This window comes from Platalea leucorodia, assembly GCF_965183815.1.
Source record: "Platalea leucorodia genome assembly, chromosome: 6".
In the NCBI taxonomy this organism is placed as follows: Eukaryota; Metazoa; Chordata; class Aves; order Pelecaniformes; family Threskiornithidae; genus Platalea; species Platalea leucorodia.
The window spans coordinates 34842636-34869287 of record NC_138828.1 but is presented as its reverse complement, the minus strand read 5'-3'; the positions used below and the strand labels follow the sequence as shown (position 1 = coordinate 34869287).

Sequence of the window (26652 nt, the reverse complement as noted above, 5' to 3'; positions counted from 1 at the left end):
TTGGCTATCAGCTGTAATATTAAATGCAGTACCCATGCAGGGTTGCATTCTTGATCTGTTCTTGGACCAACTGAGTGACAAAAGCATTCAGGAGACATAGCACTGAGAAGAAACATTTTCTCAAACCATTAGCAGTCATGGCAGTGCTCAGGTAAGCTGAGAACCCAAGTTCTTTCTGGTTTGACTGACAGTTTTTTTGTTTGTTTGTTTTTTTAATATGACAAGAGACCAAAATTGGCTTGCTAGTGAAGCAAATGTAGAAGTATTTCTAGGGAGAAGACTATTCATGATCTGGATAACCCAACCATAGCCATTCTTAAACTGTTTTTATCTGTTATGGTGAGGAAGTACACATTCATTAGGCTGTAGGGTGAGAGAAAATACATCCTCATGACATTTGGAACTGAATTCTAGAAACATTATATTGTAAGGTTTTTCTATAAAACTCTTTTTTTATTAATATACACCCTTTGAATAGCTAATTATATCTGAGTGACTCCTGCAGTTTTCCCCTCCTAGGGTTTGCACACATTCTGCAATGCAGAAAGGGACGTTAGCTGAGTTTTATGCTGGTTATTTTGTGTTTGGCAGGTAGCAGGTGTTTGCTTTACTATTGTCTGAATTATATTTTAATGGGAAAGACACATGCCGCAACAGCACAGTTAACTGGAAAATAAAGGCCTTTTTACTTCATTAATAAAGTTTATGAGAGAAAACTGAAGCGCTGTGAATTTTTTGATGCTGGAAACTGTTGGCAAACCTCTTCTTTATCAGTGGGCAAACTGCCCTGAAATGCTGTGAGTTGATTAACATCTGAATGAGAAGTGCAGGTCTTCTGGCTGCACTTTCCCTTTTTGAGGTTTATTTTATTCTTTCAAATAAAAGCTGATATCCTATATGGTTAGATATCATAAATGGAGTGCTCAGTTTATTGTAGGTGAATGAAGATAACTTGATATTTTAGAAACATTCTGCAGGAGAAGGTAGCCGTAAGTTTTGTGTCGATGAAGAACAGAAAAATTGGATTGTATATTCTTTTCAGTTTATTATACAGAATCAGTATAAGCAACTGAATTCAAAGGACAGATGTTTAGCTACTCTTCCCTGTTTGTGGTGGTAAAAAAAAAAAAAGCCACCAGGGCTTCATAAATTGTGTTAAGTCCCTCAAAATTTGACCACGATCAGGCCTGAATAATTGACATCAATTTGTGTATTTCGTTTTTATTTGGATTAAAATAAACCATCAACAATATATCCCAGGTCATCGCATGAGTTATAATTTAAGCTCCTCAAGTATACAGACATCTAGATAGCTCAACAGTAGACTAATTATGTCTGACTATATTTTAATTTTTTTATGCTGTTAAAACAGCAATGAAGGATTACATAATTTGGTAAAATTACCATCTCTGAAGGTTGTGAAAAACCACATTCTACTATGTGGCAAAGCTTCTCCTGTCTCGGACATAAATTATGCAGTTTGCTGGTCTAATGAAAGTAGCACTATGGAAGCATTCACCATTTTTCTTTACCGGGGCTGGCTAACGTTGAATGTCTGATTACTTGTGCTCTGTTGTTGGTTTTTTTGTTTGTTTTTTTTTTTCTTTTACTTATAGCTTTGATTCCCCTTTTAACCTTACCCTGACATTAATTTACAATGTAATTCTTTCTTTGTGCCTTTATAACAGGTGTTTATAAGTACCGGTGGAAAGTAGTACTTCAAAGGGATGTTGACAATTCAAAATCTTGTCATTTTCAAAAAGATCAATTTCACAGTGGTTTCAGAAATTGCATCTAATTCTGGGCCACCCTGCCAATTTTGTTGTGTTCTTATAAATGGAATTTCATGTGTTTTATCATCCTTGCTTTGTTGTTTAAAATAGTAATATACCAATGAAAATGAAAGCTGACTTCCTGACTATAAAAAGAGGTGTGACAATTACTGTATAAGGAACTCCATGTAGTTCATAAAGTTAATGTAAGGAATAAAAGAATACCTGATTTTTTTTTCCCATCAGTAATTTTAGATACAGTTAATATAGTGTGTTTGTAACACCGCTAAAGTGGCACTCACCTCTTCAAATGAACATCAACCTTTTTTAACTGAAGAAAATTCATTCAATATAGTGTGTTTGTAAATCGGTAACTGTGACTAAAGGTTAGTACATCTTCAAACTGTAATCATGTTCCTTGGACTGGTCATCTGAAGAGAGAGAACTGTTGGCCCCTTTGTCTGGAAACATGAACCTTTATTTCTTGAGGTAGAAGGCAAGCCTGGTAATTTAGACTCTGCAGTTTCAGAATCATAAAACGTCTTTGGGGTTTTGTGAATAGACAATGGTGTGCTGTGTCAGTTGAAGTTGTACTTGTTCTCCTTAATGCAGAAGCCTTTCAAGTCTCAGTCTAATTCTGTTCTGTACAAAGGGAAAATAGTTTTGCAGCGAAGGCGGAAAGATATTTCTAACCCGGAGCAATTCACAGTCTGAGTCATTTGAGGCTTGGTAAACTACAGTCAGCATCAGGCTGGCTTTCACTTAGAATAAACAAACAAACAAACAAAAAAAAGCAGAATTAGTATTTTCTACAGAAACCAGCCAATTGCAAGGTGTTTCAGTTTTGATAAGAAACTGATGGTGATGAAAACCACATAGAAGCCAGACAGGGTTCCAACGGAAACATTCCTATTGGAGAGGAGTTACCATCAGAAACTTGCCTAGTTTCTTGCCAATTCTTTTTCTGCATGCTTGGCAACTGGCCTGAATGATTGCAGAGTTTTATTTTTTGTCACCATCCAAAACTTCTCCTGGCCAATCTCCTTCACCTATATGTTCCTCTAATCTATGAGCCCTTTTCTGGAACTAGTAGGCGTCTGCTTTTCATTGCCTTGACCCCTCATTCTTCTCAGTGGAGTAACCTTGCTTTCAGTTCCTTGAAACCTCTCCCTGCCCTACTGATGCAGAGCACAGATCTTGCAATTGTTAGGCTGAGTGTTTCTCAGACACAAAAAAAGTTCCCCGAAGGTGCTAGAGCTCTCTAGTCTTTATGTTCAGTAACATTTTTACCCAAGGTCTTCCCATCTGAAGACCTACCAGTTTGTTTCAGATGTTCTGTTTCCTCTCTAAGACAAAGTAAATATTTAAGAAAGAGGTGCATGAGGTGGTCTTAGGACTGCCACACCTACTCTGGATAATGATGCAAGAAGGATAAAAATAAAAACCCAAATGAATCTAGCACTGTGGAGGTATTCCCCAGAATCTGTCTTTGAAGACTTGACTTAGGGGAATCAAAGCAGCAGTGAGCTAGCTCTGCTGTGGAACAGAAATACATCTCTTGCAGCTACTCAGTCTTGGGTGGAAACAGAGTTAAGGTGAATCAAAGCAAGAGGAGAGTGAAAAATGAGCCTAAATCAAATGGAAGAGATTAAATTTCTGTAATTCAGGCCTTACTGGAAGATAGCTGTGTAGAAGAAGAAAGTTTCTAAAAAGTATACTCTGCAATAAATCTTTCACACTAGAATTACTTATGTTGATCTTAACTTTCTTGAGTGTGCTAGCACAGAAGAGCCTTTGACAAAGAAACTGTTTAGCATGCAGTATTGATCTGATGGTTAGAGGTGCTGAGTACCCAGAATCTCACACAGAAAAGGTGAATGGAGCACATCTCAAATGCCGTCTAAAAACACTGCTTGCATATGAGAGTATGCCTCACTTTAGAAATCAGAGCGATACTGATTTTACGAAGACCATTACATGAAGTTAAGTACATGTTATCCTTTCTTATTAGGAAATAAAATGCTGAGGCTGTGTTCACACCTGTTGGACACGGGGCAGAGCAAGGGAAGTGTTTCAGGTTCCAAGCATGAGGGATTTCAGAGAACAGCGACAAAAATGTTTGTAGATGAAGGTATTTTATAAGGAAAAATGCAACGTGTCCAGACAGCATTGGTGCAGTGCTCCAAAGATTATTGGGTATCTAAATGAGGTAATTTGAATACTAGAAGCCTTATACCTGTTTTAATATTTCATTTGGGTTAATCTGACTGGGGAAGTGTTTACTCTGAGTTAGTACCCTGTACTGAGGCTATAGGCTGACTGTCTTGCAGTTAATTTCCATCTGTGTTAGTACATTATCAGTAGACCAGAAGACCCTAGGTTCTTGAATGCAAAGGTTAATATTACTAGGCTTTCAATAAAGTTAGTAGCTATTGAGTTAGAGGGAAATCTAAAAGCTTGTCTTCAAAGCCAAGTTCACTTTTGTAAGGTTAATGGTACCTGGGTTTTCAACAAAATCATCTGTTCCTAAATGAGTGGAAGTGAAATTCATGCAATGCAGGGTGTCCAAGCTGATGACATAAATTCTGTTAGAGCAGCATGCCCCCAGGAGGAAAGACAGATGTGAATTTTTAATCTCTTCTTTTTGCTGGAGGGGTGAGTTGGGAGGTGGTAGAGATCTATCCTGTTGTTAGCTTGATTTCGCAGACAGCAGAGAATGAAACTTTTCATAAGCTTGGGCTGAAAAATTCCCATTTGACATCAATGTTTGTAAAGCAGTGCCAGAATGCTGCCTCTTGGTAACCAGAAATAACAGTGCGTACTAATCTTTAATGGATTAAGAAAAGTCACTGAGTATGCTTCTAATGACAGCAACGGAATATTGTCTGGAGTCTGAAAGCTTTTCAGAAGGTTATGAAATTGTGCCTGATGGGCAGGCTGCAGCAGTAGGTGAGTGCTTTGGGCAATTTTGTCATCAGCTGTTTGCTGTGTGCTGTTCTTTCCCATGTTAACTTCATTAATGTCTGACACATCGAGGAGAATTACATTGACCGATCTGCAGTAACAGCCTGATTCAATGCCCAGTGAAGCTAATGGATGTCTTTACACTGGCATAAGTTGATTTTTAGATTCCAGATGCTCTTCATTGCATATTTTAATTAGCACCATTGTTCTCAGAAAAGAGAAATGACATCTCTGAAATTGGAAACGGCATATCGGCAAAATGATAGAAATTTTTGCTCTTGCATTGGGACTGATTGATTTCAGTCTTAATGTAGTATTTCTATTTAAATTAAATAAAGCCAGACTAAGTCTCATGATGTAAAATGTTATTTTGAAGTCCTTCTAGAATAAGTAAAAACATATACTCCACATTACTAAGTCTTTATATAAAAATCCTTACAACTTATTTCATTATTATTACCTAATATTGGAATCATTGAGCTAATCTGTAACATCAGATTAGCAATGCTGCAGGATGTCATAACAGTAATTATTACAGGTAAAAATATTCTCCTGATAAAATGGCAAGTATGCAATCACTAGAAGTTCATATATGGGGGAAGTCTGGCCTAGTGCACTTCTGAAAAAGAAAATTGATAACTATGCTAAAGCTTTTCTGATTTTAGCTATTGGATGATAACAGCAAGGAAATGGTCCAGAGAGGAATCCAGACTAAGGTTTCCTGACTTCCTGAATTCTCACTTTGATGGATTCATTTGCATTCCCTTAGAATATGGACATTTACTGATTATCTTTGAGTCGCTAGAAAAATCGGAGGTAAAGACAAATTCCACCTGAGGGCTCCAATGGTGACGGATGATACTTAGCTGAAACCACTGTAGTATCAAAAGATTGCACAGTTCTTCACGTACTTATCTTCATAAAATTTCTGTGAGATTGGAAAGTGACTATTATCAGAAGCTTTTGGAAAAATGTTATTTTTCTTTCAAAAAATAGGGCCAAAATATAAATGATGACCTATTCAGCTCTTATTTCTATTTGCAAACAGCCAATGATAATTTAATTATGTTGATTTAAATCTGATGTAGGCTTCTGAATTGAGTTGATTCATAAAAATGGAGAGATTTTTCTCTTAACATTTGCGCTCCTTTCTTGTAATTTCTATTTACTTCTCCTCCTACTTATTTGTGTTTAGGTGCAAGAAAGTGGATGTAGCAGGAGTGCAGCAATTAGGGTTTGTCATGGAAAACAGATAGATATGCGACTCTAAGGTAATACTACAGCTGGAAATGAGGGAAATGGAAGTCACAATTTCTTTTAAATAGCTTTGTTTTCAAGAAGTCACTGTAAATGTGTAACTGAGAGTAAAAGTTTGGGATGGAAAATAGAGAACATATAGAAGTGATTAGACTTTTTTTGTCACCTTTTCCTATTTCATTTTTAAGCATTGTATTTATATTCTAAAGGCAGACTAGGATTTATAGGTATGATTGAAAAACATGTTCCTGAAAGAGACGGCAAGGCAATGGAAAAGCTTAGCGGATGAAGTTAGGAGTAGATGGGAGATAGTGTGGTGAATGGAGCAGAGAAAAAAAAATTGGAGCTAAGGCTGGAAAGGGAAAGAAAGGAGGTGAGAAGAGAGAATGCAAAAAAGGATCCAGGTGTTAGTGAACAGAACACTGAAAACCAAGATTAAAGAAGAAATTAATGAGACTTTTGTAAGAGGACCCTCGCTTGGTTGTGTCATAGGCTGAGGTCACTTAACATGTTTCTTTCAGGGACATTTCCCACAGGATGAAAATGGTATTATTTGGTAATCAATCCTATTACCCAGTTAGCAAGTTAAAGTTGAAGCATGTAGGTGTGGAAAAATTGCCAAGGGGAATTTGTTCTTTCCAAACTCTGCAGATGGTGCATCCCAGAAATTTCAGGATATTTTGCTCAATAATCCCTTAAAAATACAGGGAGTTTTTGTTGTTATTTGTTTTTTTGGTTTTTTTTTTTGTTTTGTTTTGTTTTTTGGTTTTTTTTGTTTGTTTGTTTGTTTTTAAATCATTTGCAGTGGGTCATGATCAATGGAGAACACACTGTCCAGTCTTTTAATACCACTCAAAACATTTGTCAAAGAACTCAACTTTGGCAAGCCATTTAATTTTTCCCTATTTCTTCATAAATTTGTAGAGTTTTAAGTAACGAGACTACTCTGTAATCTAGCAAATCTTTCGTACTTCAATGGTGTCATCAGAAGCGGAAAAAGGTTGGGAAGCAGTAGTAAAGTTTAAAAATCTCTCAATGTGTAACCTGCTGATTGGGGTAGCCTGTTAAGTCCTGTAACCTTAAGTGAACGTCTCCTTCCCTCACTCCTCCTAGGAGGAGCTACGCAGTTTATTCAACTTCTGGATGTCACTTTTAGGATATCTTGCAGCTTAGAAAATTTTCTCCTTTTTTTGCAGGTGCCCAAACTTTCCTGAAACAGACTGATAGACCTCTGCTTTTTTTCATCCCGCTCTCCCTAACATCATTTATTTCTCATTTGATTCCCTGCCATTGCAGTGACCTAGGGGTCCTTAGAAGCCTGTCTTCCTTCCTGAAGCTTGAGGGTTAAAAAGAGTAATGCGATGCAGTCTGTGTGATTGATAAAGAATAGATATCGCAGTCTTTCCTATTTTGTCTAGCAGGGTGACTTTCTGCCATCCATTGCTTTGACAGCCTCTCCCTGTAGGTTGTAATTTTGGTCTTCCTTCAAATATGTGTAGGCCAGAACCCTGGCAACTTATCTTTTTATCATCTTTTGATTTCATTCATAGTGGCTGTGGTATAAGCATCTCTTTAGGCAGTTCCTTTACTTGGCCACAGGGAAGGCAAGAGGTGGCATTCCCTACGCTGACAAACGTGTTGCTTTTCCTAAGGGGAAACCTGAAAGGAACCAGTTTGCAGTGTGCGTACGTTTTGTTGTTGTTGTTCTTTAAGCTCAGGGCTAGTTGCCAGTTTAATCTGTTTTGAAAATGAAACAAAACCAAAGCTGCCTTCTGGCTTGTCATTGACTTTTAAGGTCTTGCAAGTCACTGTCCTTGGTACAGAAGTTCTGAGCTTGAATCTATGTTAGGCTTCATGCTTTCTTGAGGGATAGTTCACTCACATGTTCGTTTACCAGTACAAAAAAACATCTGAATAAGGTCCAGACCTTACTGAAGTCCTGGACAGTGTTTTTTCAGGAAATGTGTCCGTTTGTGACACTACAGGTAAAATATTTTCCTAGAGAACAACACCTTTTATTTTTTTTTGCTTTCACCTCATCATTTATAAATCTCTTTATAAGACAAAACAATTTTCATTAGCATTTACTAAGTTTCATTTCATTTTTTAACATTTTATTTTGGCTTAAAGAATTATTTCTTTACCTGCATGTGAAAAAAATGTAGAAAAGCTGCAGTTTTTCATTAGAAGTGGTAGAATAGCTATTGTCTCAAATACCTGTAGAGCATTCAGACTTTGCCCACATTTGAATCCTAACTTGCATGTCCCATGTTGAGGTTTCTAATTCAATATGAGCTCTTTCTGCCCACAAGCGCAGAGCTGGCTTAGGCTGACTTAATGATCAAATGACTGGTCAGGCTGCCAGTCATGATTAAGAGCATGATTAAATTTTGGGAGACTGCTCCCTTCAGAACCTAGTCATTGTAAAGCAATAATTATAAATGCACACCTACATGTATAAATATATATGCGTGTGTGTGGTAGCACACATGCATGCACTGGAGAGGTGTGTCCCCCCAGCCAGCGCCTTCTTTTGAATCTCTCTCAGCTTTGTAGTGAGGAGGGAACACAGTGAATTTCCCCAAGAGATTGGTTTCATTTCAAAAAGGGAAAACCACTTCCTGCTTCCTAAAGGGTTATTTTTGGAGTCCTTTTGAAAAAAAATTAAATTAAACCTGCATGTGTTTCTTTAAAAGAGCGGCTCCGGCAGATGCAGCATCGTTCGCAGCATATTCTTCTTGAATCCAATGGGATGAGTGTAAGTTGCCAACAACAGCAACAAAAGATGGTGGTGGGGGGAGGCAGAGGGAGAAACAGAAAATGTGTTGACAGTGGATCTGACCGACACAGCCCAAAACAATAGGATGCATGTTTAGCATGACTGGCTCTATTCATTCTCCTGTCAGCACTTGGCGTGCCTGCCTCTCAGGCAGCAAAGCTGCAGGAAGTGTCTCTTCCTCACACAATATATAGAGAATTTTCCTTGACACTGTATTCTTCAGCTGCTAACGGATGGTCCTGGTGGGTTTTTGGTTAACGAGCAGCTTTAAAAGATCTGGTAACTCAATAGTAATGATGCTAAAGAATAATATGCATGCATGAGAAAGGCCTATTATATAAATCAGCCTGGTGAATGTTGAATGGGTAAGCTTTTCTCTTGTGCTACACAGCACAGTATTTGAGCCTGCCGAAATGTATAGGAAAAACACTGTCTGCACCCTATAAATGCTGTTTTTCTGGTTCAGATTACCTCAACTGCATTGAGTCCTAAGGTGGCACATGATCAGCTGCACTTCAAGAATGTGTTTCCCTCGCAGCTGACAGGCAGCCCATGCCACATTTTCCTTTACGTAGAACCTCAGGCCACTATTTAATCACCTACCAAGCCCTTTAATTTGGCAAGAGAGATGCTTGAAAATAACATGTAAAAAGTGAACCTCCAATTACTCTATATTTGCAGTACTTCAGCACAGTACTTCACTTGCACAATAGCATTCTGTTGCAAAACAACTGTGCCCACTTCAGGTTGCCTGCATAATGCCTCCAACCCTGCTGCAAATCCATGGGAAGTAATGCAAAGCTAGAAACTCTTTTTTAGTAACTTGCTTGCCATTTCTGCCTCTTTTGATCTCATCTTCAGCTTCCGGAGCTGCTTTTTTTCACACTGACTCCTGTTTGTAGGATTTGCAATTAAAAAAGCAACTATATTCAGTATATATTTAAATATATATATATAAAATATATATAATCAAATGTATTAAATTCATTTATAGTGTAACTTAAACTGATGGATGTATGAGGATTCCTGATGAAGGGCTTCAGTCTTTATCTTCTGGTGATTTTTTTACTCCCTGGAGTACGAGCTAAGCTTTTAGCTTTGGTTTCCCATGGTTGATAAAAACCTTTGTCTGTTTAATTTCCATGCCCTACCATCATTGAGTCTCCGCTTGGTGAGAATCTGGTTTTGAATGGTTTTGTTTTAAAGATGATATGTGCTCGAGCAGTGCAGAGATGTCGAGCAGTCCTGCGTGCGCTGATAATCTATTGAAGAATGCAGGCCGAGTGTCAAGCTCTTCCTGAAACACACAGAGTTTTTCAGGTTTCTCAGGAAATGTGTCACAAATAATCTGTCTGAAAATTAGTTCTAGTTTCTCAAAGAAGCACTTGATTATAACCCTACCAAGACTATTTCAGTACATGAACAGCGTAAGTAGGTGAAAGGTGGGTTAGCCTCTCTGCAGTGATTATCATGATTGCTTTCCTGCTTGCTGCTTAAAAAAATCCCCTATTTTACAGGCTCTCTTTTTACTGAAATGGCAATAAATATTTTTTTAAAAATACAGATACTATTTCCGGTATATGAGGGTAACCTGGTACTTGCGTGCTTTGCAGTGGAGCCACCACACACTTGTTGAAACTTGGTTCTGCACCCCTTTACTTTCAGATGATGCCAAGATTTTGATATGGTTGATAAAAACTGAATATAGTGTTCAATAGTGAAAAGGCTGCAAAAAGCAGCCTAGGAGATACTGGAAGATATTTTCAAAAACAGATTTATTTATTAATTAAACAAGAGTAGAACTGCAGATTGCAATTGATTCTTCAAATGTTTTTGGAAACACAGGCTACAAAATAAAGATACTGCCAATGACAGGTGCATGGATAGCTATTTACTGCTGGATTCTTAGAAAAAATAATCTCATAATGGGAGTTTATTAGAAAATATTTTTTCTTTTGCATTTAAGAAGTGATTATGGCTGCTAAATCACTCTTAATTATTATTTGATGATCTTATTGTACATAACTTTTCCCATCTCAATATGAATTTCAGGTATTATTTTTGTTCCTGGAATTCTCTCTCTCTTCTGCATATTTCTGAGAATAAAGTAACCTAAAATAAAAAGTGCAAAAAAGGCAGGTAATATGCAAATCTATATTTGTAGTATGGTAAACAGTCGTATGGAAGAGGAAGTTGGACGATGTTATTTATGGAAATTCAGGTGAAAATTACACGGTTTTATAATGACTCAGTAGCATAAGTGTTTACTTAAAGGAAGAACAACTGACCCCACAAGCTTTTTTTTTCTTTCAGATTCACTGCTTTTTCACTTTTGCCTGAATGGTTATAACTTCTTTGGGGTTATAACCATCTCTGAAAAATGAAGCTTGAGACATGGACTCATATATAATGGACTATATATGCTAACACTGAAGTATTGTAATGGAATAATTAGTCTTTGTTAGCTTTGTTGTTCTTACATGGTCTAGGATAGTGCTTATAAATCCCAAATGACCTCTACTTGACCAATTTTTATTATACTTTTAGAAAGCTGTGCCTTCGCTTTGAAAATATGATGTGCTATTTCTCTTTGAGGAAACATATTCTTTTGCTTCTTCACTCTTTTTCAGAGAGTGTGTATGTATGAGTATGCACAGATGATAATTCTAGATGGTGTTCTCCTTCTGTGAGCTGGTACATGCATTTTCATTTTTTTAATCTAAGTTTCCATGAATTTCATATTACAGGCTGGCTTATTGCAGACTGTAAATATAACAACGTGACCTTTTAGAGTGATGTTTTTATTTATATACCCTGCATAGATAGGGAAGGGAACTTCCTTGCCACCTTACATAAAGAAATATTGAGGGATTTTCTAAAGTAATTGGAGAAGCAAAATATGGTAAGTCATTCATCTTCAACCCTGAGTAATAGTTTTCTTCCTAATTTTCTGCACGTATGTATTCAGACACAGAGAACTAAGATAAGCAGAAATAGAGACTAAAAGCTTCTGAGGATAACTAAGTATTCTAACGTCAGTCTATATGAGGTGGAATAGTCAGCTTTATGTGTTCAACAGGGTAAAAAGTTACCCAGGCATCAAACTTGTACCAGCTACTGGGCCTTAGATCAGAAACACTCACGGTCTGCATGTGTGTATTGCGGTTATGCTTGTTCTGAGATGACCAAAGAGGAAAGCTGAAGCTTCAGCCAGAATGCCTCTTGGTCTCTGCAAGCATAGCTCATGACAAAGGTGCGCTTTCAAACCTGGTTCTTTCCTGAGTTGTGAGAAGCAGAGAAGTATAGTATGAAAGTCCTTTGGGATTTACAGCCTTGAATCTTCTACAGGAGTCGGATGCATGAACTCGTTTGCCTATGTAACACAGTGGAATGTGGGAGGGTCCTGCAATTTCCTCATATCAAAGAACTCGTAAAAAGCGCACAAGATCTCTGCTCATTTTTTTTTCTGTCTCAGGAGTTTAACTATGTCCCATGAAAATATCCCAGCCACTATCACAGTGTCCTGGTACTCTGCAGCAGGCGTATTTTCAGCACTGGTGAAGATGTTCTACTGTCCAGAAAATAATTGAAAGTTTATTGATGCAAAGCCCCTGAAAGTGAAGGAGGGAGGGGAACAGAAATGTGGGAAGATTCTGTAGGGTAATGACTCATCTGGCAGGGCTCTGCGTTCTTGTTCCCTCCTTCAGTGCCTGGTGTAAATTTTACCTTATGCTTCAGGGACTCTTGTTCTGACATTCTATTTCTAAAACCAAAGAGGAAAATAATGTTATCTGTATGTGGGGAAAAAAAAGGGCAGGGGGAAGAGAAAAGTGGAAAAGCTTATGTATGAATGGTGTGTAAGATGTTTTGTGAGGCTCATTTTTCTTCAGCCTGTTAATAGGAACCATCAGGAGATGTTTCACTGGGATGACTAGAGGCTGGAAAAGTAATACTGAAAGAAAATCTTCCACAATCTAAGAATCAGGGAAATACTTTTTGCTTGCCCTGTCAATCCAATGAATAATATTTTTTTCTGTAGAGTATTAGCTATTTTTGAGGTTTGATTCCCCGCCCCCCCCCCCCCCCCCCAAGAGGAAGGAAGTGGAATTTTGCTCATGACACTGTGGATTGCAACCTACAATTTGATTTTAGAGCTGCATATCTGAATACAGGCTTTCATTGCATTGTATCTGGAACACAGGATATGGAAGAGGAGATCTGGATGTGAAAACTTGCTGTAGTCCTATTTCTCCAGTAAATATTCCTCTTCATTGAGGGCTAGTTTAGTGTACATACTCTGTTGTTATGCAGCATGTACGTAGCTCTCAAATCCTGTGCAGTATAGTTTTCCTGTTCCTCAGGAATTTTCTCTTACAGTAAACTTTACTTTGTTAACAGTAAATGATTGTACAGTGATGATCTAGCATGGGAAATCGTGACTTCCGTAAAGAAATACCCACTTTTAAAAATAAGGGATTTGGAGTAATGCCTTCAGCTGCAATCTAATTCCTAGAAATGCCTTTTCTGTTACTGTTAAATACAGGATATTTAGATACCCTCTTTTTGCTTGGAAACAGGCCAACAAGAGAAATATATTAAAAAAAAAAAATCTTCTAAGAAACTAGTTGTGTTTGGAACAGTCTGCTGGGGAATCCCTGTAGCAGTGCTTAATTTTGCAGAATTTTTACTAACCTCTGGTAAGGAGATCAAGTACCAGGAGTTATGCGCGCACCAAGCATTTATATTAGGTAGAATTCTGGTGTAGCCTTGTGGAGTCATTTGGCAAATTAATTCTGCATTCTCCCAGATAAAATGTGCCACAATATACTGAAGGTATTATGTATTAATTGGCAATAATAAAGTAATAATTAATAATGTGCAGTAATAATTAAGTGATACAGTAATAATGAGATTCAAAATCTGTAGACAAATTTTAAAGCTTTATGTCTAATCATGTGACAGGCCTGCAGGCAAAGTCAGTGTGAGCTAAGTATACTCATCTTTTCCCAAACCATAAAAGAACTTTATTAAGTCAGAAGTAACTGGAAAATGGAGCTAAATGTATCCGCTGAAGTATTTAAGTGCAAAGGAGGGCAGAATTTGGATTCTAGGGTTGAACATAACGTGTCCTTCTGCTTTGTAAAACAATTTCCCCATTTCCTTTAATGTTCATATTTCCCATTTACAGCAATTACTGGGGTTGTTTTCTCAAAGTTGCAGAAGCAGTTTATAAGAAATGTCTTTTCTTAAACTAGTGAGCTGGGAGAGTTGCTAATAATAAAAGTGACTACAAGAATAGTATGAAGGTTATGCTTCTCACATGGGTTTCCCTGTGCATTCATCACTTGGGGACTTATCAAATGTGACAGAAAATAAAATGCACATTTTTTACAGGTGCTTTTCTGCTGACTCAAAGAAAACAAAACCTTGATCTGTTCCCAGGATGTTGGTCACAGGAACTATTTTAGGTTGTATTAGTGTTTTGCTCAAAAGAAAATCTATTTTTTTTTTAATCCTAGTGGGAGTTTTACTTGTTCTTTATTATCACTTCTGTAAATTAATAAGCAGATTGTCTCAAAATGATCTGTTGGCTACAACTGGCTGCTGCCAAAGTGCTTCTTTCTCACTTTAGTTGACTCCTCACAAACTTGAATTCATCAGTAGAGTTCATGCAATAATAACAACAATTTTTATCCCTCCACACGTATCACTTCTGGATTTTTTTTTTTATTCGTTTTCCAGTTTCTACATTGCATGTTTAAATTGGAATATGGTTAATAACACAATATTTTTTTCTTGTTTTTCCAGTATAAGTTTAGCTTTTATTTTCTTTAGCTACCTTCCAGCTTGCAATTTTTTTTCCTAATTTCAATGAGATGTTAAAATTTAAAAAAGATCTTTACTTAAGTTACTGGATATCAAGTCTATTTAAGTTAGAATGATTTTCAAGACATTACACACAAGATTTTTGTCACTTTCCGTTTACAGTCACTTCACTTAAACAAACAAACCAACCCCCCCCCCAAAAAAAAACCAAAAAACAAACCAAGAAAGCAAACTGAAACCAAAACCCACAGCCAAAACCTCTCAAAAAAATGCCACCCAAGCCCCTTTTCCTATGAAATTTTCAGATAAAGTGGGATCTATAATAATAGCATACTTACTGTCATTTTATTATCAGTGTTCCAAGATTATATGTTAAGTGATAGAAATAAAGACAGGTACCTTGAGTAATCAGTTTTTATTAGGTTCCAGTTTTGACAAGCGACTAATTACTGAGTGTCTGAGCAAGTCACTGTACATCTGCTTAATATTCCTTAATCTCTAAAATGGGAATGTAATTATTCACTTTCATATGGCTTTTTATAAGTGGTTCTTGACAGGCGATAACTTAAAACAAATGTGTGGTTCTAGGTTTCATTAAAAAAATCAAAGGTTAGACTAGTTTCTCAAAAATATTTGTGAACTTGGGGTGATTTGAGTTTATAGCAACTGTGGACCTGGAGCTGGAGGTTGAAATTATGCTTCGTTTATTTCTCCCACGGTTATTTCTTTAAATGTTAGAGCAATAGGTTCTCAGCCTCAGGTTTGTAAGTAGCCTATTGCGTAGCACTATCTTAGGAAGTCTTCTACAAATGTGGGAAAGAGGAAGGGAATATTGGCATTGAAAGAGATGTCTGACACATCCATAGTTTATGGTAATACCTCGGCTGCTGCCTCACTCTTACCTTTTAAGTTTGCCTTCTAAGAGTACAAAAATAATAGAAGCCAATGGAAGAAACAGCTGTTCTTCATTCCTCACGCGGTTTCTGTCTTAAAATCAGAAATTATGACTTGATTTTAAAAAATCCATTTTTTATAGACATATATTGCACCCTGGAAACTACTCTTTAGCAGAACTTGACTACATTTAATTGATTTGCGGTGAGGCTTTGGGAAATGTAAATTCACAGGCATTTCATATGACAGCGTTATAATTTTAAAAGAGCTTTATATTGCTGAAGAACTGTAGGGTTATTAAAAACAAAGCATGAAGTCAAATTGCAGCAGAGAATTGAAGGAATTTAAAGCAGACCTTTTTGGTCATATTTGGTGTGTCTCATGTAGAATGACATTAAGCTTTCCTTAGTCTCCACTTCTTCTTTTGCCCTTTCCGAAATAGAAGCATCATTACCAGAATTTATTGGGTGAAATTTCTGAAATAAAAAGTGTAACTCAGCTTATCTGCGAGTTACACTCCGAGAGTCTATTTTTTTATACACGTGTAAATTATGAGTTGTGAAAGTAGAAATTTTCTCTAACATGAGTAAGAACTACAAAGATGATCTGGCACTATCTTCTATAAAAAATGGCAAGGAATTTAAGTATTCAACATCCATGATTATCCAGTCAGTTTGAGCCCGTAGCCCTGAATATTTGGAGAGCAAATTTTAGAGCAGCGTGCATTGTCCTTTTACCAACATGATAAAATACAAAGTTTACAATTAAGGGGAGTAACACTAGTTCAGCAAATTCTGTACTGAGAAGTAAATAAGATACACGTTAGTAGAAACAGGGTCGTTTGTACTCTTTTTGGAAAGTGGCTATTTCTTAGGGCATTTTTGTATGTATTTTTTGTGTTGAAACTGGAAACTGATTGCTTCCAGATTTGTTACCCTCTGTGATGTAAGAGTGAAAGAGGTTACATATGATAATTTTCAGCTGGAATGTAAATTGCATTCTACAGGACAGTCCTCCCTTGGAACGAAAATGGGCTAGATGACTGTGAGACTAATTTGTTTGGTTTCTTCCATTACCCTTCGAAGAGTGTGTTTTGTGTGTAGATTTGCTGAATGCATCTCCTCCAGCAGAATAAAAACCTGCTCTAAAGAATAGAAAAGAAAAGCTGTTTAAGAAAAGGATTAATTTCAGAGTCAGCCTTTGCATTTTTAGACAGCCACGAAGAAGTTTTTCACTGCTGCTTTCCTCCCTGTTGTTGCTTAGTTCTTGACTGTGGCATTCATAACACTACACCTGGGATCAGACAGATTTTTAAAAGTAATGTATTTAACAGGTATCTGTCTGTACTTCTCTGATACCCAGAGAAGGTGTGGATGCCCTGTCACTGGAGGTGTTCCAAGGTCAGGTTGGACGGGGCTTTGAGCAACCTGATCTAGTGAAAGATATCAGTGCCCACGGCAGGGGGGTTGGACTAGATGACCTTTAAAGGTCCCTTCCAACCCAAACCATTCTGTGAGTCTATGGTACACTCACTCAGCACCTCTCCGTCTTATTTTTTACAATGAATAGAAGGCTGGATTTATATACTGTGGCGCTCAAGAAATAACCTCTTACTCCTGTAATGCCCTCCCAATGGCCATCTTTAGTGTCAACACCCGTATTTCGGTGTTGTAAGCCAGGCTGCTCTATTGCATGGAATGGTTAAACTATTTGGAGCAAAAGGCTTGTGTAAATTTTAAAATGAAACAGGAAGGAAAAAGCAGAAAAATGCCCTCTAGAAAAATCTCACACTGTAATCTTGGCACTTTTACATCTGTGTGTGTGTATGCAGGCATATCTTTGTGTATTAACATCTCTAACATAATGGTAATCTCGTTCTCCACAAAGTTCAGCTGCTAGCGGAGTAAGGTGCTGCAGCTGCTCCACGTCATAAAGAAATGAATTGGCAGCAGTCTTCCCTCCATCTCTCCCTAGCAGTCTGCATCATTTGATGAATTAAAGCATTAGTTTGTCTTTCAAAAATTAGAAAGCAGAATTGCACATAGAGGTGGAGCAACAAGTATGAGAGCGGAAGACAGTAAGCAATGATAAATGCTTAACAAAAATTTAGGGTTTTTTTATGATGCAGTCATCCTTGTTGACATTGCTTTGTGAGGTGTTCTTGCATTCACAAGTAGGGGCTAATAAAAATGGTGAAATAGTAGATCCAAATCAGTGTTTGCTCTGGTTCTAAAACAGCATATAAGCAAGCTCTGAATGTACATTATAAGGTTTTTTTTGTTGTTGTTTTTGGTTTTTTTTTTTTTTTTTTTTTTTTTCAAGAATGCAGATACTATTCAGCAAATTTATGATCATCACACTAACTTTCTGTATGGGATATTAATAATGTGGCAATAATATCTACCAAACCAGATGCTTTTCACAGCTAGACCCCAACTTGATAGTTATGGATATGATAGAAAACATGAAAAGCTTCTCATTATTATCAGCTCATTTGTTGCATAATGAATGTGAAGCTATTATCACCATAGTTAATCACCACATCAAGTTTATAGTGGAACAGTGCACAGAAGATATCTTAATTCTTATCCTGTGAAAGGTACATTGTGTATAAAATGTATTGTTTATATGATGATAATATTGTGCCCTGCTGCATCTACAGAAGTAGATAGCAGTCTCCAATGACACAACAGGCATTTTTGCAGTACTTTTCAATTTGCAGGAACAAATTCTTTGTGGCTCTGCAATTTGTGCAATCAGTTAGTTGGCTATAAAAAAATGCAAGATGTACGTCAATTGTTATTCCTTTGATATAGTAGTTTTTACACTCATTTTCTACTGAAGGATCACTTAAGTTAATGAGAATGTAGAGCAATTGAGAAGGGATTTCATTATTTACCAGGAGATGTTGTAGAATCGCCTTTTTAAGATGCCTTTGATTGTGTTGCATACGAAAAAAATGCACCTGAATAAATGTTTTTTAGCAGGACCCCGATGTTTTGCCTTCCTCTCCCTCTGTCCTCCTCATCTTTGTACTCTCTTTACAACAATAACCCTTTCCAAAAAGGGACTGGCAAATGACAGGTGGGGTTTTTTTTAATGAGATTAACAAGACTCAGCAGACAATTTTGACAAATTGTACCATTTGTTGTATTAAATATAAGTGTAAAATGGTGGTTTAGAACTTGAGAACAATTAGAAATGCCTGTCAAGATGAGCTTAAAATAGCTCAACAGTGATTGGAAATTGTTCGTGCTTGTGCATACGTGCCTGACGGACAGTGTAAATAAGGAGGATAAGATCTTCGATTCTGTTCTTTCCAAATGTGGACATAATTCCCAATGACACCAATGTGTATCCACAATGTTGCAATAGAATTAGGCAGAAAAAAAATCCAAGGTGCGTACTAGCACTGCAAACTGTGAGAGCAGTAATTCTCAACATTTCCTAAGAGCTCCACAGATGTCCCGCACTTGTTGCGGCCAAATGAATTGACCCCAGACTATCTGTAACTGTATTAAAATTAAATTTTGTAAAGGCAATGCAAAGACAATTGATTCCATACCTTTAGGCTCGTGTTTCATCTTTCCTAGAAATTCTACATTGCTTTGTAATTAATAGGTTTGACATACAATACCTGAAGCATTGGTTCTTACTCTATGTAAATCTGTTCAGAAAAGCTCATAAAAAGCTGAGTCTTTGTTTTTTTTTTGTGAACCTGTCAAGCCACTCCAATACTTCCAAAACTGGGTAGTATATTCTAGAGAGAAAAAAAAGAAAATTGAAAAAAAGAAAAGGTGTAATACAGTGGAATACCCTACTGTAGTCAAATCATTTAAAACAAATAACAGCCTTCAGAAACAAGCAGAGCTATATTGGCTGTTTTACTGTGAGACTGGGGCATTAAAAAACAACCGTGCTTCAGCAGAAGAATGGAGGGACTTTTCTGTGTTTAGACGATAACTGCACTTTTCTTACTTTCACTGTATTGGAAACAGACTTTGCCTCTAGCAGTTTGCCAAATTGAAAAACTTATAAAATTCCTCATTCACCTCTTTGTTTCAAATATTTAAAGTTAGAAAACAAAAAACAACAAGGAGAAGGAATTGCTGCATTGTTTACATGATGTTCCAGCCATGTAGCTGCACTGAGAACAGGGGAAACTCAGGGAAACTGGCATTGCTTTTGGCGTGGCCTGGAAAAATATCAACTGTTCCCTATCAGAAGTAGACCTTTACAAAAGTCCGTTGAAAAGAAAATGATAGTACATCTGATGCTTCTTTTGCTTGAGCATTCTTGCATCAGTGGTAATCCAGAAACTTCACTGCAGATTCTCTGGTCTCACATGTGCCACTTAGTCACAAGTGGACCTTCCATATGTACGTGTATTTCCATATGATTTAGTGTTGGCAAATATGTTCTCTTAAACTGATTATTTTAATTTTCTTTTACATGTCTGATGATAACTAGTGGAAGATATGTGATGATGTATTGTTCAATTTCTTGAGCTGTGCTTGTAAAAATATGAAATATATAAAGTAGAAAGAGAAATCACATGCCTTTACAGTTTGGCAGGCAGGGGGACATTACTTTCTCCCCAGAAGCAGCTGGCACAGGTGCTCCTAGGCCTACCCTGCTGTCTCTTTCACCATCATCAGGGGAGCTGTGAAAGTCTTGAAAAATTAAAATGAACAAACAAGTAGTGTTTTGAAAAATTTCAGCTTGGCCTAGATGCACTCTGGTGCTAAGATCCCTGTGGTGCAGAGCAGGGAGCCTCTGGGGAGAAAATGCGTGGGGCTGATGATTTAAGATGCAAGGGACTGGCTCTGCCCTGAGCTAGAGCCCCAGGTTGGCCCCGTATGAGCCAGCCATGGTCCCCGAGGGCTGGGGGGCTTGATGGCCAAGCCCTGTGCCACACCTGGCATCTGCAGTGTGACGTGCAAAGTAGCTGAGGACACATCTGCTGTAAACTCCCTCTTTATACAGAGGATTTCCACTCCCTTTGTGCTGCAACGACAAAATCAAGCTTACTGTGCCCTTTCTAAAGGGTTTCTAAAACTTAGTTAACTTAAAAGAGAAAGGCGAAGCATGCTGATATTTTCCCTTCGCTGACAAAATCAAGATGTGATTGCACGTACTCAACTGCCTATCAGTCAATAGAGAAATTTAACAGCAGCTCTAAATGTGTCACAAGTGAAATTTAGGGTCCGGCTGTATTAGTGCATGCTGAATATCATGATAGTGGGAGCTGCATATGCAAGGGAAGGTCTCTGTATGTGACCTTCTAAATTACTATATGAGCTCAGGCAGACTCTCAAACGCATCAAGTCCCTCTTGTTCTTGTTGACAATAATTCCATTATAATATAATTGGCCTTCTAAAGCTGTATGTAATTTATTCATTCAATCAGACATTTACCATTATAGTTAAAAATGAATAGATTCTATAAAAATTTTCCCAACCAGACAGTCATATGGCCTAGAAATAACATGGGATTTTATTCTAGTGTATCTCAGGATCTCAAATATCAGTGTCATTGATTTAAGCCCCAAGAAATTAATGTCTCCTAACCCAATTTCTTATGAGGGAGCTAGACCTGTGGTGATGCGCTTATAGCCCTGCAGGACATCTCAGATGAGGTTTGCCATGAGGACCCAAAACCCCCAGCTTCCAGTTCTGAGTGCTAACAGCATGGCCATCCTTCTCCCAGCAGCTGCATTAGGTTTCTCATTCATAATAATAATATAATAGCAGCAGTTGAGAAAATACATTGGAATTGGATTCAGATACTGGAACAGGCTGGCAATATCGGTGGGACAAAGAATTTTCATAGAATAGCAGCTGCTGAGAACATCAGATAGTCACCTAAAAAGTTACTGTGTTCTACATTTCCCCCTTTTATTCCTTTTCTCTCCAAACATTCCTGGACTTGTGAACAAGTAAATTATTGGGCAAAGTGTATATTGCTTCTGTTGGTGAGGTATGTGTGTGCAACATTGTAAAGTGAAGATCAAACTTATGTGCTGAAATTGAACTGTGACCTCAATTCACCATGGCATTTAATCTATGTACTCCCCCTCCTCTTTGAAACGAGGTACTTAATTTCCTGAGACTAATATGGGGCACTGAGGTCCAGAAATGTCATACTTTCATAGATAATAAAATTATAACACTTGAAAACACTGCAAGCAGTAGACTTTGTCCTTTCTTAGTCAATAGAAAGATTAACATTAGTTTAAATCTTTTTGCTTTTCATCCTTGCAGTCATGACACATTTCTCTCCCATTTTTATGTTTTCTGGGCTGATTCCAGTAGACTGCGCAAATTACTGTAGAAATAGCTGATAATATCTAATTTGGATTATGTTTTTATATGTATGGGTCAGTAGGACAAGTGATCTTTGAAAAGCCTTTCTAATGATGTCATTGGTATTTGGTGAACTTATTGAGCATTTGTATGATTTGATCTATATTCATTTAAATTGACAGATTTCTGGTGACGTGGTAGAGTGCGAATGAGATAGTTAAACACAAAGAATTCTCTGCTAAGCTACAGGACATTATTGATGTGCTGAGGGTTTTTAAAAAGCCAGTAGAGAATTATATTTGTGCTGTCCTCATCCAGATCCTGAAATAAAGCTGAAAGTAATGACATGCTAATAAAACCGGAGGGGGAAACTGGTGCAAAGTAGTTGCTGTGTCAGCATGTCGGCTCCTGATGCAATCATGGGAATACTCCTTGAGTATAGTTAGAAATGACATGTTTAGTGTGAGGCCTGTTTCAGCTGAGGTGAGCGATGGAGGGTGGAAGAAAAACAAATAGCATCTACTTTTGTATAATTTTGAAGACTTTTTCCCTTTGTAAATAGTTTTGTTGCATCATTTTGTAGAGAGAGAGAGTCTTACAGTATCTGTAGGAATAATTTGCTTTTTCTCCTCAGCTGTTCATTACTTTCTGTAACAATTTTTCCTATAGCCAAAAGGGTTCGTTTTGGACACGTACTCCAAATAAGTTTGTGATCATTCCAGTTCTCTTATTTTGCAGCTCTACATGAGGAAATGAGAGAGTATGTAGCTCTCACTATAGAAGTAATTTTAAAGTGTGATACCCTTTATTTGTTCATTTGGATTTTTTCTTTGTTTGTTTGACTTGGTTAAAAGACTATGTTAGAAAGAATAAGCATCAAAACTTCGGTGTGATTTCAGGCCTCAGCAAGGAAAGAAAATTCAACCTAATACAAAAGTAGTTAGGGCTGCATTTCAAGCTAGCTGTAAACATGTCGATAGACCTGTTTCATGTCAGAAAATTCACTCCTGTCAACCAGAGGATGATTCCTGAAACCACAGGAAAAGGAAAATGTTCCAGCAATGTTAGCACAATCCAAAAAATGCCTTTTACCTTTTCATTGAAAAGGTTTTTCTTTGAGAAAACAAACAAAAGTAATAATAATCCCCTCACCTGTGTAATGCAGAGACATATATAGACACATGGAATATAGTTGAAATAAAACACAGGGACCTAAAAATGTATATATGAGAGTAGGAACAATTTCAAAATGATTCAGGGTTTTTGTGTTGGTGTTTTTTGTTGTTGTTGTTGTTTTAGTTTTCCAATTGCATTTGAAAACTGTAATTAAACTTTGAGAATCAATTATGAAATAAAAATGAAAAAACATTTCTCTTATCACTGTTTAAAGTGTAACGCATGTGCTGCTGTGCACTGCCATCTCCTGAAGGAGTAGTGTCATCTTTATTATATCTTAAAAGGCTTTTTGTGGAGCTAAGATAGATACTCGAATGAATAAGGCCTTAGTTTCTGAAGGGAGACAATCTAATTCCTGCTGGGATGCTCAGGCGGGAACTATGGTTACAACGTTTTTTGCAATTCACCTATATATTTATTTGTTTTACCTATGGAGATACTCCTACACTAGAGCATGGATAATGTCTCGTTTCTGTGAGGCAGCTTGTTTAAAACATCAGATGTAGTATTGGTTAGAGGAGAAATTTTGAAATTTGTTTCTGATACATGGAGCTGTAAATGAAATAAGCGGCGGTCAGCGCAAAACTGGAGCAATTGTACTACAGTGAGAAAGAGCGTCATTTGCAGAGGCTGCATGGAGTTTCACCTAATCCGGTTCCTTATACGTCCGGATGCCATCAGAGGTAGGATTTGTGTCAGGCTGAGAAATGGGAGAAAAAGGATAGTTTATTAGGGATATCTGTGTGTGAAAGAAACAAGAAAGATTCTCAAGAAGGTTCATTTGTTGAGAAACTTGATGCTGGACTGGCGAATGCACTGCCTTGGGAGCAGTTCTCTGCTGCCTAGTGGAAGGGCTGTGGGGCTGAAGAGGATTTTTGTGATGGCGCATGCAAAAAAACCCACTAGATAACTTGGACTTTTCTGTATCCTCTACTCAATAAATGACCTGGATTATTTTGGGAACAAATCCAGGCTTAAGATGACGTTTCCCAGCTGTAGAGTGAGAAGCTGTACTCCACAGTGTTGGCTGGAAGGTCTTTGTTTTGCCATGCTGTTCTGCAGCACAGTCAACAGCTGCCCTGTGTGTGTGCATGAAACCTGTGCATGTTCACTTCCTTCCAGTGTGGCATTCGGTACAGAATTACTCTACAGGGATAGAATTTGACTAATTACTATCATTATTTTCCAACTTTTTTTTTTTTTCTTCTTAATTTTAAGCTTGTTACTTAGTAGCCATGTAAAATTGTTCCTTCAAATGTTTGTTATCAATGTTTGCTGGGCTATGTCATCATCATCAGTATAGGTGTATTCCCAAAATGAAGCATGTGTGGGTTTGAACTGTTCCATGATGTTAGAAACAAACATGTTTTAAGGGATATCATTGGGCAAAGTCTTTTGTACCCTTAAATGCTACCTGGATACACAAATAGCCATTTTTGTGGAGAAGACATGGTTTGCAGCGTCTTGTATACCAAGCATATTCTTGGCCATGTGCGGCTTTGCTTTATGGAGCTAAATAAAACAAGGGAAATAGAAATGGAGGCAAGGGAGAAAATGAATGTTTTTCAGCTGAGATTTGCACGGAGATGACAGGTGAATGAGGTGGAGAGGTAAAGAACAGCTGTTCCAGATGGCAGCAGCTTCAGGAGGGAAAATGCTGGAGTCAAAACGGTCAGATTGTAGGGAGAGATGACGCTCATGTAGGATGAGTGGTGCTGGCAGGGACATGAGTGTTGGAGGTCAGTGGGAAAAACATGATAAACACTGTGTATGAAGTTTATTTCTTTTAAAGTAGCCATTTCCTGTAAATGAATCTTTTTCAGCTCTTTTCAGCACTGATTGCAGGTATTTACCTGAAATAATCAGTGATCAGTGCTTTCTATTATCTTTGGCTGCCTCACTACATATGCTGCCTTAGTTGAGTTTTGTATTGACAACAGACAGTCAAGAATAAATAAACCTGAAAACTGAAGAAATTTCATAATGATTAAATACGGTTTTCAACAGTCTGTTTTTGAAGCATCCCTTCTGTCTCTTTAATCTACTGCCTGGAAATGAAAACTTTAAAGGTACTTGAAAATATAACAGCCTTGATTTGAGGGTTTTAAACAATATAACATTCTTCACAGGACTATAACAGTGTAATTTGAGACATCTCTGCATAAATAGTTCATACAAGAAGCAAATATAATAATAGGAAATTAGTGATGCTTAAAGTGACACTATAGTTTAAAGAAAGCAAAAAAAGCTAAAACCTCTGGATTAGCCTTGGAGTTATTTTTCAATACACCTGAAGAATAGGCTGTGCGAGGGTTGGATACCCTCACTCTGCCAACTCCTACTGAGTGTAATGGTTCCCCGTTTACGATGCTCTGCTTGAATGTTTTGGGGAAAAAGGCAGAACAGTCACTTTGACAGATTTATAAAGGGAGAAATTATTTTAATTAACCGCTTAAACTTAATTAACTCACTTCGAGTTAGACAGTTAGCTGGAGTGGTTGTTTTACAAATCCAATAGGGATTAGACCTGAAATTGTTTATATCAGCTGGTGACCTGTCTATTGACCATGGTTGTCAATTCTAACTCATTTTCACAGTGCTGCTACCATTTTAGGCTTATTCTCACCTCATGTGAACTTTATATTTTTTAATTGTCTCTAGACATGATGTTAAATGCATATCCTAGCCCATTGCAGTCATTCAATGCATTAAATGCCACCTTTGGAAATGTAACTAGTTCTCATTTCTTAGCCATGTTCTTATACAGATACTTTGTTTTGTTCTTAAATAGATTTCCCCAATATTTCTAGCTGGAATTAATGCTTCTCTTCAATTTATGTCTTAAATTATGTCAAAATGTAGCAATTCTGTATATTGTGAAGTAGCTTCTGGACTCTGTGTTGAGATACCGGCCCTTCAGGAGTGAGTGAAGGGATGATGTTAGAGTGTAAAATGTCTTAAGTGCTTATGATTAATACTTTGGGATACTGCAGGCGAAAGGTGCAACATGATTTTTGTTCTTTATTTTTTCCCCCAGGGGCGATTTTTGATGAATCTGCCAAAAAAGATGAGGAGGTTTTTCGAATGGCAGTTGCTGATCTCAACCAGAATGATGAAATCTTACAAACAGAGAAAATCACGTGTTCAGTGACATTTGTGGATGGCAACAATCCGTTTCAGGCGGTTCAAGAAGGTAGGACATCTAAATAGATTTCCTGCTGTTGTTACTGCAGAGGCATGCAAAATACTACCCTGATAGCTTCCTTGCTTTATGAGAAATTTGTAATTATTGTTGGCTTCTTTTTACATAGAATATCAAATATTGCATTTGATTTTGGATTTAGCTGCTATGGTTTGTGTTGGTCTAGTGACTTCAAGCTATAAACTTAGCTTTTATCCATTTTGTAAGTAAAGGCTCTTGAAAAATGGTAGAGAAGTCAGACACAGTTTGCCTACATCTTCCCTCTTTTTCCCAGGCTGTTTTGAAGTTATCGTCAAACCGATAGTACTTACTTTACGACTTTTTAATACTAATTTTTGGTTTAATTTCGTGCAACTAACAGCACTTAGTTGGAAAACATAGGCTGTTGTGTGGATAACCTTTTCAGCGCACACACCTGAAAAAGTTACCTATTTTATAGGAGGGATTAGAGATAACCTGAAGACTCAGAAAGCCAC

The 26652-nt window shown here is 37.4% G+C and overlaps 1 protein-coding gene across 2 annotated transcripts in view; it reads left to right on the top strand.

The window, feature by feature from the left end:
- The window catches only part of GRID2 (glutamate ionotropic receptor delta type subunit 2), a gene marked incomplete at both ends in the record, with an annotated part of 735869 nt that overhangs the window by 127525 nt on the left and 581692 nt on the right, over positions 1-26652 (top strand). For both annotated transcript variants that reach the window (XM_082316173.1, XM_082316172.1), the window contains one exon: positions 26012-26167. In XM_082316173.1, the coding sequence (XP_082172299.1) occupies positions 26012-26167 (156 nt within the window). The remainder of the gene's footprint in view (positions 1-26011; positions 26168-26652) is intronic.